Genomic DNA, 11,791 nt, shown 5'->3' with positions numbered 1-11,791 from the left:
GGTGCTTAAGTCGCATAGAATCAAATTATAAAGAAATGGGTACTTAATATGTATTCACGATGACGGATTCGCACATTATAATAAAAATCTACCAGCAGAATTTATATATTAACGTCATTACTAAGTAATTGTGGCGTTTTGAAATAAGCTTGTCATCCCGTTTAATTTGAGCAACTACTATCTCATGATCGTTAGCGTGTTAACTAGCTTACCACTTACACATAGTAACATACTTCCTACTATTCTATTTCGGCGCTTAGTCATTACAGCACTAAAAATAATAAGCACCGAATTCGAGAATTAGTACCAAATGTAGGAAAAGCATTCAATTTACAAGGATGTTGTACCGGCGGCGCGGCGTGGCAACGTGCAATATGCGTCAGGCATTATAAAGAATGAAAAACTCTCTAGTCTTCTCATGTAAAGTCACTAACGTAAAATAATTGTTTTTATTAATTAACTCAAAAATACTCTAAGATGTTAAAAAAAAGACCTATAAAAGCAATTGTACCCATAGATAGTAAATACACTTAAAATTAAAAAAAATACGGGAGGGTACAAGTAACAAACACCATCTCAGTGTATTAAAAAAGTACGGTAAAAGGGAGCCAATAAATTAAAGGAGGCGTCATAGTAGCAAGAGGAAAGATTTTAAAATCAACGCCTTAAGCTACCACACTTCACTTTAAAACTGCTATAATTAATATCATTTCCACTTTCTTACACCAGCGCTATTTTAGTGAGTCTTCCAACCTTGGACCAACGTTGGACAGATGGACACTTTTCAAGTTGTCCCCTAAGCTATTCCATTGTTTTGTAGTTTTTACTATTTTTATTTATTCAAGTAAAAAAGCAAAAAACAATATGTGTACTGAAAAAACTTTAAGAGGCAAAGAAATTTTTTTTTATAAAATACTACAGATTATAAACTTAACATGTATTTGATATACCTACTGCCTAAAGAATTAGGATTAATAACTAATTTAAGAAAATAATGTTTTTATATGTCCGATTTATTAAACCTTTAGAAACGCTATGTTAGACTTTCCTCTTTATGGTGTTTTTGTAGGTTAACCCTACGAATAATAAACTTATTCGTAGGGTTAACCACAAAGGGAAGATCTTCCACCGAGCGGGTTAAATTGCTCGGCGCGACGGTTCGAATGTTTTTGTTCGGAATTTGTATAAATATAGTTTAGTAAATGTCATCTTTAAAACGTCGTTAGCGAGATTCAGGAACTTATCGGATACCTATGACGGCTACCGTCACAGTGTCGAAGGGAAATGACTATTATTTAGTGTCTTTTATTTATTTATTTATAGCATAAAACGGATGAACAAACTCTGAATAAAAAAATCACATACATTTATAGTATTTAATAATAGATAACATTACTATACAAACTAATAAAGGCATTCACAGTTCAAAATAATATTAAATATCACCAGGCCACACTTTACAAAACCTTATTTTGGGTACATAATGTCGGTTTAAGACTGCAAACGCTATGAACGAATACAATATAACTTGTTAAATCGAACATTTATATCATCAAGCTTTTTAACTCCATTTTGTATTATTTAAATTTTGCTACATATTTTTTAAATAAATTAATCAATCATTTGTTATTTTTATTTCTATTCGTACTGATTTAAAGATGCTTAGTTTCTCACGATCGCGAAAAAATGATTTCGTAGTATACAGGGTGGTAATAAGGACACGTCATGGTAAAACATTTCAGAAATTGTGATAAAAAATTGACAAAAACTCAATTGCAAAAAAAAATATCGAGCGGGATACACGTTTTCAAGACTTCTGACTTCGCCGAGCGTCAGTTCATAAAACCCAATTAAATTTTTTTCTACTGTTCAGATATGGAAACGATCCCACAATCCAACTCGTGTTAGTTAGTGATCGGAGCCTAACCTAGACATCACACAACAATACCACCCACCATGGTCGAAGTCTCAATTAAATTGTATATATCTATTTTGTTTTTATTGCCCTTGTAGGCAGACGAGCATACGGCCCACCTGATGGTGAGTGGTTACCGTCGCCCATGGACTTCAGCAATGCCAGGGGCAGAGCCAAGCCGCTGCCTAACTGTATAATAGCTGTTCTATTCTTTAATAGCGAAGGCGCGATTGTTTCAGGCTCACGTTGCGAGTTACATTAAATCACTGAATAAGTGGCATTTTATTACAGTCTCAGCTACGTTCACTATACACCCTTTATAACGACTGATACTATTTAAAGTGCTTTAGTTATTTCATACATTCAGCGGACTTTTGGTTGACATCATGATATTTGAGCCGAAAAAAAAAATCCAATTACATATTTATAACCTGATGGAAACATCACCGGGTATTTTTTTTCGAACATATAAATTTAACGATAACATAATATTAAAATGATATTATTATTATAAAATTAAAATGTTATCGCGTATATATTTAATTAACTCTGTTAATGTTTCTGATTTTCACATTGTGAACGAGTCAAAAAATATGTTACGCGATATAACATTGCCAGTGATTCAAATTCATAAACCAAACAGTTTTATTATTTAAGTTTAACAAACTTATTGAACGCATCGACAAAGCAAATAAATCATAGTCACTGCACTGATACCTACTCAAGGTCAGTTTGATTTTATTACAACAATCGAAAGGTTTACATTCAAAAAAAAATACACCATGTGAGCCTGTTTTAACTAAATTGTCATAATCTTATTAGCCCAAGAGCCATTGGCCGTCTTCATCCTCAGTTCTCACCAAGCGCATCATTTAAAACCAAACAATAAATAATCTGTATTTATTTTATTCTAATACTTTGAAGGGTTGCGTTAGCGCGTCCGTGGTGCCTGACGATGAACTGAAGTACGGCGACACGTCCGACAAGTAGTTCCTGGGGAGGAGACCGACCAGTAGGGCCAGTTTCGCGGCGATCGGAGCCTTCTCTGCATCATCGATTATCGTGTCCTGATCGGGCATCACCTGAGAAAAACAATCCATAATGAGCAAACCGTAATTGTCACGATTCTAACATAACGTGACCACACGTCCCGCTGTCCCCGACGAGAACAAAAATGTCCCGCTTTCATTTATCTTTTTTTTTATCCTTTATTGATGCACAAAACAAATTACAATCATAACAGTACATATTAGCTAAATCGCACAAGTAGTACCTAGATCTAATCTGGATTGCAATCTGAATAGTATGTGCACTCAGCAAAACCATATTAATGTGCATAGCTTTGGCTATTGTGCATGTGTTTATTAGAAACTTACCGAATACTTACTTATCCCAAATCCTTGTTGTATTACAAAATACATACTAAAGTAATTCTAATTTTGCTGTAAAAAAGTAGTTTTTTGTTGCGAAATTATTTATAAATTTTATTTTAAGGGCAAGTTGGTGTAAGAAGTAAGATGTCAGTGAAGGTAAGATACCATAATAAATTATTTCAAGTCATTTTTTAAACCATATTTTTTTTAATTTGCACTAATTTTTATTTATTTATTGCTTACATGGGTGGACGAGCTCACAACCCACCTGGTGTTAAGTGATTACTAGAGCCTATAGACATCAACAACGTAAATGCGCCACCCACCTTGAGATATAAGTTCTAAGGTCTCAAGTATAGTTAGTTACAACGGCTGCCCCACCCTTCAAACCGAAACGCATTACTGCTTCACGGCGGAAATAGGAAGAGTAGTGGTACCTACCCGCGCGGACTCTGAAGAGGTCCTACCACCAGTAATAAAACGACGTAATCCTTATTGTAGTACAAAATACATACTAAAGTAACTCTTTTGCTGAAGAAAAGTAGTTTTTTGTTGCGTAATTATTTATGAATGTTATTTTAAGGGCAAGTAGTAGTAAGAGTAGTAGATCCAAGTCTGCAGTTCGCTGTAGCACGTAGGTGGGCAGGATCGACCGGTGAAACACTACCCTCTCACAGAAAATCAGCGTGAAGTGGGGGCCTCCTAGAGGCCACCGCGTTTCGACTGGTGAGTGAGAGTCCCGGTGCCCTTATCCCTCTACCTCGGGGCCCAAATAGCAACTGGCACTTTCATTATACTACACGTATCGCAACAGATTTTCTAGGGACTGTTGCGTTGCGTGTGGGAATGAGTATCAGTTGGCCCCTTCCTGTCTTTTTATTCCCTGTCCCACAATTCCTCACCCTCTGTGACCTTTCTCCTTCCCTTTCCTTCCCCACCCCTTATGCTATTTTTGATTTTTGTGATGGCGACGAGTGATACAAATAAAATACCCCAGGAGGGTACCAGTCTCTTAGAGACTAGAGAATCCCTCTCTGAGCGAGAGCGAGAGATGCTATCCTCTCGCTCTAGCTCAGGCTGCCCATCGTATTCTGGGGGGGCACATCAAGCGTCATTTATCACAGCTGCTGGGTGCAAACTGAGCCCAATAACGAGGAAGTCCCCCTCCACTTTAGCAGTGGATTTTTCTAACATCAGGGGACTTCACTCGAACTTAAATGCCGTCCACCACCATCTCGAGACGGAAAGGCCAGATTTGCTTTTCCTGACGGAGACGCAGATTTCCTCCCCAACTGACACTTCATATCTAAAGTACCCGGCCTATAGCCTGGAGCACATTTTTGTGCCACGCGCCGGCGTGTGTGTGTACATCAGGGAGGGAATTTGTTACCGTAGGCTCAGCAGTCTTGAAGGCAGAGACCTGTCGACCCTTTGGGTGCGCGTCGATTGTGAGGATCACATTCGCGTCTACGCGTGCCTTTACAGGTCTCATAGCGGAAATTCGGAAATTGACCGGCTCTTCGAGCACCAGCAGGTGTCCACTGACAGAATACTTGAGCAGATTCCTACCGCAGAAATTGTGGTTTTGGGCGACTTTAATGCCCACCACTCTGACTGGCTTGGGTCAACACGTACTGACCATGCGGGAAGGTCTGTTCACGATTTTGCCATTGCCAATGGTCTGACGCAGATGGTACCTTCTCCCACACGTGTGCCGGATGTGGAAGACCATTCGCCTTCCTTATTGGACCTTTTGCTGACCTCTCGCCCCGAACCCATCCGGGTATGGGTCGATGCTCCTCTCGGGTCATCGGACCATTGCCTAGTTCGGAGCGTGGTGCCTCTCACCGTCTCGTCACAACCACTTCCATCTGGTAGACGACGTGTTTGGCACTACAGGTCAGCAGACTGGAACGGGATGCGCTCTTTCTTTGCATCCTACCCATGGGGGCAGATTTGCTTCTCCTAGCACCTGCGCTGACTCGGTTGCCGGCGTCGTGCTGCAGGGCATGGAATTGTTTGTTCCTAGCTCAGCGGTGCCTGTCGGTGGCAGGTCTCGGCCCTGGTTTGGTGGGTCCTGCCCTGACGCACATCGTCGCAAGCGGGAATGCTACCAGGCTTGGGCTAGGGCAAAGGCCGCTAAGGATGTAAACTCTGACTCACTCAAGAAGAAGTACAACTCTGCTTCCAGGTTCTTTAAGAAGCAAATTGCATTGGCAAAGTCAAATTACGTTGGGAGAATTGGCGAGAGACTGGCGCACCTGCCATCTGGCTCTCGTGCGTTCTGGTCTCTCGCCAAGGCTGTCAAGGGTAATTTCTGTCAGTCGACGCTTCCACCTTTGCGCGGGGAGGATGGTTCATTGGCCTATTCCGCAAGGGAGAAAGCCGATCTTCTTGGCTCTATCTTTGCGGAAAACTCGACTCTTGACGACAGGGGGAACACTCCTCCTACCATCCCGAGGTGTGAAACCACAATGGCGGACGTCCGCTTCACACAGTGTGCTGTGCGGAAAGCACTATTCTCCCTGGATGTTAACAAGTCGAGTGGGCCCGATGGAATATCTCCTATTGTGCTGAAGGTGTGTGCTCCAGAGCTGGCACCGGTTTTAACGCGTTTATTCAGACACTCTTATGTCCTCGGCGTTGTCCCACATTCATGGAAGACGGCTCTAGTACACCCGATCCCTAAAAAAGGCGACCGCTCAGATCCGTCCAACTACAGGCCTATCGCTATCACCTCCTTACTCTCCAAAATTATGGAATCCATAATCAACCGCCAGCTCATGGGCTACCTGGAAGAGCACCAGCTGATCAGCGACCGCCAATATGGCTTCCGCAAAGGCCGATCAGCTGGTGATCTTTTGGCTTTACTAACTCACCGTTGGGCGCAGGCGGTTGAGAGTAGGGGTGAGGCACTAGGCGTTAGTTTGGACATTGCGAAAGCCTTCGATCGGGTTTGGCATAAAGCCTTACTATCGAAGCTTCCTTCCTATGGGCTTCCTGAGAGACTTTGTAGGTGGATCGGCAGTTTCCTTGCGGAACGGAGAGTTAAAGTCGTCGTAGACGGCTCATGCTCGGACCCCCGGACCGTAAATGCTGGTGTTCCCCAAGGCTGCGTGTTATCCCCGACATTGTTCATTCTGCTTATCAATGATTTGTTGCATACCAGTGGCATTCATTGCTATGCGGATGACAGTACCGTGGATGCACTGTATTTCGGCCGCAGCAATATCTCTCGGGATCACGTCGATGAGTGTCGGAACAAACTTGTGTCTGAAATCGAATCATCCCTTGTGAAGATTTCCGATTGGGGGGGGGACTAAATCTAGTCCAGTTTAACCCTTCTAAGACTCAAGTTTGCGCGTTCACCGCTAAAAAAGCCCCCTTTGTCGCATCGCCACTCTTCGGAAACACTCACCTTTGTGCCAAGTCGAACATGGGCATTCTGGGCGTAGACATTTCGAGTGTTGTCCAGTTTGGCGGTCATTTGGAGAGCAAGGCTAAAATGGCCTCCAAAAAACTCGGAGTACTCAACAGGGCCAAACAGTACTTCAAGCCGGCTCACCGCCTTAAGCTGTATAAGGCGCAGGTGCGGCCTCACATGGAGTATTGTTGCCACCTTTGGGCCGGGGCTCCGGGTTATCAGCTATCTCCCTTTGACCGAATCCAACGTAGGGCATCTCGGATTGTCGACGATCCTGTACTTGCCGATCGGCTAGATCCTTTGGCACTGCGTAGGGATTTATCTTCCCTATGCATACTTTACAGAATTTACAATGGGGAGTGTTCCGAGGAGTTGTTCAATTTAATAGAAGCCGCTGATTTTCGCAACCGATCGTCTCGCCGGAACTATCATCCGCACCATCTGGATGGTTGGCGTTCCACTACAATGCGTTTTAAAAACAGTTTTCTGCCACGCACAGTAAATCTCTGGAATTCGTTGCCATCAGCGGTCTTCCCCAACAACTGCGACATTGGGTTATTCAAGAAAAGAGCATATTCTTATCTGAAGGGTAGGCAACGCACTGGCGTAAACGCTGGTGACCGTGGGCGGCGGTGAATCACTTACCATCAGGTGACCCGTCTTGCTCGTTTGCCTCTTAGTTGTTATAAAAATAAAAAAAAAGGTTGGTGTAAGAAGTAAGATGTCAGTGAGGATAAGATACCATAATAAATTATGTCAAATCATTTTTTAAACAATATTTTTTATTTTGCACTTAAATATTACATCTTACCCCAACATACGCTATATATATATATATATATTTATTTATATACGAAATTCCATAGGCGACCCGCTTTGACACGTAAAAAAGTGGTCAAATTATTCTAACAGTATGAAATTAAATTATTTTTTTGAGTAGTTGCAGCAGATAAGTGTGAAGCCGTCAGTGGTTATAGACGTCGAGATAAGAGCTCTAAGTCTCGGTTCAAATCGAAACGGACATTCGGTTCGCGGCATAGACCACAGAGTTGCGGTCCGTGCGTGTCACATCTCGCAACACCAGTATTGATTCCATATCTTACAAAACCTTGATTTCATAACACTTACTTTATCTACGACATGCTTTCCAATAAGGCCGTCTCCTCCAACGTAGAACGTAGAGAAACCATCATACCACCTGAAAACCAAATAATGATATGTTACTAATTGTGTAAAGGTCACATAATGAGTGTTGTTTCAAAGTTTAGTGCAGTGCCTCAACGGGTGATAAAACCTTTTGTTACGTCGGGTGGCACCACTGGCACTTTTCTTTCTGTTTTATTTTATGTCAAAAACGATTTGAGAAGATCGCGAACAATCATTTAGGGTCACTATACCGAACATGTATTTTTCCAACCTAACTCATTTATCTTGTTTTCCCAATGTCAAAGCAATGGTAGATATTTAACATACGGCAATAAAAAATATACATTAAAAAACGCAGATTTATCAAAGTAGTGCTAGTCTAATGGTAGTGCTAATCATTTATTAAATTGATTTAAAAAAATGTACATCTGTTATTGGTAGTTCAAAAACGGACTTACAGAGAGTGTACTGGAGTTGGCGGGTCGATATGCTATATCGGCTAATGTAATAATATAATGTAATTACATTTATTTATACAAATAAATAAACAAATCTCCTTACAATTCTTGATCTTTCCAAACTTGCTGCATGTCCCAGAGTTTGTATTTCCAAAACATAAACATCACTTTCAATCCCGATATGCCCTTGATTCTCCATCGCATCCTGAGTAATAAACAATTAGTGAGACGGTTGGCAGGGCGAAATCTGAGCCTACGCAAGCACGTACACTTATTTCTGACGCAAAACAGTTATGCGTCCAAGTTTAATGGATAGAACCAGCCATTTATAGTATAAAAGTTCCTCATGGCTGAAGTTTGGTGAAGCATTCATAGGCACATATGGGCTCCAGTGACCCATAATACAAGAGGTAGTCGTCGTGGCCTAAGGGATAAGACGCCGGTGCATTCGTGTTGAGCGATGGACCGGTGTTCGAATCTCAGGCGGGTACCAATTTTTTTAACGAAATACGTACTCGACAAATGTTCACGATTGACTTCCACAGTGAAGGAATAACATCGTGTAATAAAATGAAACCCGCAAAATTATAATTTGCGTAATTACTGGTGGTAGGATCTCTTGTGAGTCCACGCGGGTAGGTACCACCGCCCTGCCTATTTCTGCCATGAAGCAGTAATGCGTTTCGGTTTGAAGGGTGGGGCAGCCGTTGTAACTATACTTGAGACCTTAGAACTTATATCTCAAGGTGGGTGGCGCATTTACGTAGTAGATATCTATGGGCTCCAGTAACCACTTAACACCAGGTGGGCTGTGAGCTCGTCCACCCATCTAGCAATAAAAAAAAAAGGTACTGTGGTTTTACTCCACATTTCAATCTGGTTTTTTAAGCAGCAATCCTTGAGCTTCTTGCTGATTCTTCACATTCATGAAACTACTTAATAGGTGTAAAGTACTACTCAAAAGCCTTTTTTTTGAAAATTTTGATATTTTAATTATTAATTTTAGGAAGCTTACTTTATTGAGGAGTCTTCAGGGTGCGCTGTGATCTTTAAGACTTCCAGAATTACGTAAGCAAACTTCAGATGGCCTACTGTCCTAAGCAAGGCGACTTGCTTCACATAGTGGAATAGCCCTCTGTTAATGTAAAAAAATAATTAAAAGTAAATATCAATCATTGATTTCTATTAGGTTCTCTAGTACTGTTTAATTCTGTACCATGAGTAAAGTCAAAGATTAAACTCTCGACATGATAAGAATCCAATTTCACTTTACTGTTTGTATGAAATTGACTAACTTTGTCTTTTTATTTTTTATTTTTCTCAAATAAAAAGTTTAGGTTTGGTTTCTAGTCTCTTGGTAACCACTTAACATCAGATTATTAGTGTCTATAGTAAAACTATGTCTATACTAATAAAAAAAGGCAAAGGAAGCACACCAAAAGGTTTCCACTTCAGAGTAGTGTTTTTTTATATGTGCTGCAGGTTTAACATGCAGAATGTGCACACTCAGGAATCACACAGTTTTCCATTCTGTACTAGCATTTTGCAAATGAATACTTACACTGTAGTCTTTCCTCTAATATTGTTGACAAAAATTAAATTTGGACTGTAGATGGAATAATCCAGTGGTCTCACAAACAGTAATGGCATCTGTAAAATAAAATTATAATTTATTTTAGCATGACTAGAAATTTAATCTATAAACGTAACAAAACAAACTATACTGTAAATAATACCTAAGGTAATAAATTTGTGATCATTGGGCAAATAGTAATTTTTCAGCATGAAAAATCCATCAATTTGGATTAAGCCTGAAAATCTGAGATAAATCATCTTACATTATTTAACTAGTATATATTATACATACAAACAATTACATTTGTTTGTACACAATCTATGTTTATACTAGAATGACATCATTATTATTAAATGAAATAGTGAGCTCATAGAAGGATAAATGTACGAGTGCTTTGTCACAAACTAAAATTGGATATATGTGTGGTTAGTTATGTAATGTGATATTGAAGTGGGAGCAAGAGGTTTTTTTTAATTGTCCTTGTAGGCACACTACTACACGGCCCATCTGATGGTGAGTGGTTACTGTAACCAATGGACTTCAGCAATTCCAGGGGCAGGGCTAAATCACAGCCTACCCTACCCTCGGTCCCAGTTGGTAAAGTAAAACCACCAAACAATGTACTAATCTAATTTATATCTGACTATGGAAAATACTAAGATTTCTTACTTACAGATTCAGAAAGCACATGAAACACTTTCATGAGTTGTTCTTCACTGGGTTTCCCATCAGGGTTAGCTTGTGGTGTAGACTGAGCCTCAGTGGGAGTTGAACCACTGCAATATGCTACTGCATTCCTTTCAAAATCTGATAGGCAGGTTGGTTGAAGGTCCTGCAAAATATATAATGTTTTATATATGCAGAACAGATTAACATTTGTAAAAAAAGAAATGGTATACAAGTGTTTATGGACCAAACAGTACTAAAATTACACTGCACTGCAAATTAGGTAGATATAATAATACACATAATATCACATTTACAATGCATACTTACATTGTCATATTTACCTAGATCAATATCACTAATTCTACTGTTTGGTACTTCATTCGTGTGTGGTAATTTTTGTTCAATATAATCATCACAAGTAATACCGAGCGTCTTCATTTCTATTCCATCAGTAATGTATCTGTTTTCAAACTTTTTTGAGAGCTCTGAAGAATCTATGTTGCCAATAGTGTCACTAAAGTAAATGCTGTCTACATTTTTTTCTAACACACACTTTGAGGCGGCTTGGCAACTTGAAATTCGGCGCTGGTGTAAAAACTGAAAAATAAAAAAAAAAACATGTTGAAGAACATGAGAGAAATTTAAGAAATTTATATTGACAGACACAATCAGTGCAGTATCCTTTCAATTTTCAATAGATCACGTTGTTATGACGTTTTCGAGACTTATACGCGCAATGTACTGGAAACACGTGAATGCCGTGTTCAATATTTTCACTGCAACTATAATCAGTTCAATGTCAAGTATTAAAAATCTACATAACATATAACCTAAAGACACGATTTTTCTCCTGTTATGTAACAGATTAATTACGTTCGGAATTCATTTCTCTTTGGTGTCGGCTAGTATATGGCAGTACATACGTAGTAAATTCGTTAAACTCACATCTTCCAGAAACTGTGTCCGCATCGGGATCTTTCTAGTCAAGCGGTTGGAATGGTTTTTTGTCGTAGCTATCCCGTTGATCGGTAATATTTTGTGCGAAAATGATCGCAAACAATTGGCCATTTTTAGTGACAACGTTATTCACTCGTATCGTTGGAAATTTTAATATATTTAGAAAATGTGTCGCAAAAGCTTCCCGACATATCGCAAGAAAATTGACAATGAAACTTAAAATTAAATTGACAGATATATGAAAATGACATTGAAAGATTTCTCGGAGATTTT

General features: G+C 39.8%; 1 protein-coding gene across 1 annotated transcript; it reads right to left on the bottom strand.

Moving 5' to 3' along the window:
- Window positions 1-1,362: 1,362 nt before the first annotated feature.
- LOC114242637 (uncharacterized) lies at window positions 1,363-11,734 on the bottom strand. Its single transcript, XM_089733133.1, has 8 exons — window positions 11,507-11,734; window positions 10,889-11,158; window positions 10,566-10,724; window positions 9,878-9,966; window positions 9,332-9,451; window positions 8,420-8,521; window positions 7,841-7,910; window positions 1,363-2,997 (listed from the first exon to the last, which is right to left on the bottom strand). Exons 1-8 carry the CDS (start codon window positions 11,627-11,629, stop codon window positions 2,821-2,823), a joined length of 1,110 nt encoding a protein of 369 aa, XP_089589259.1. The 5' UTR covers window positions 11,630-11,734; the 3' UTR covers window positions 1,363-2,820.
- Between the last annotated feature and the right edge of the window lie 57 nt (window positions 11,735-11,791).

The sequence above is a fragment of the Bombyx mandarina genome, chromosome 15, assembly GCF_030267445.1.
Source record: "Bombyx mandarina strain Sakado chromosome 15, ASM3026744v2".
NCBI lineage: Eukaryota > Metazoa > Arthropoda > Insecta > Lepidoptera > Bombycidae > Bombyx > Bombyx mandarina.
Note: the sequence above shows the minus strand (reverse complement) of the source record. Positions and strands in the feature narration are given on the sequence as shown.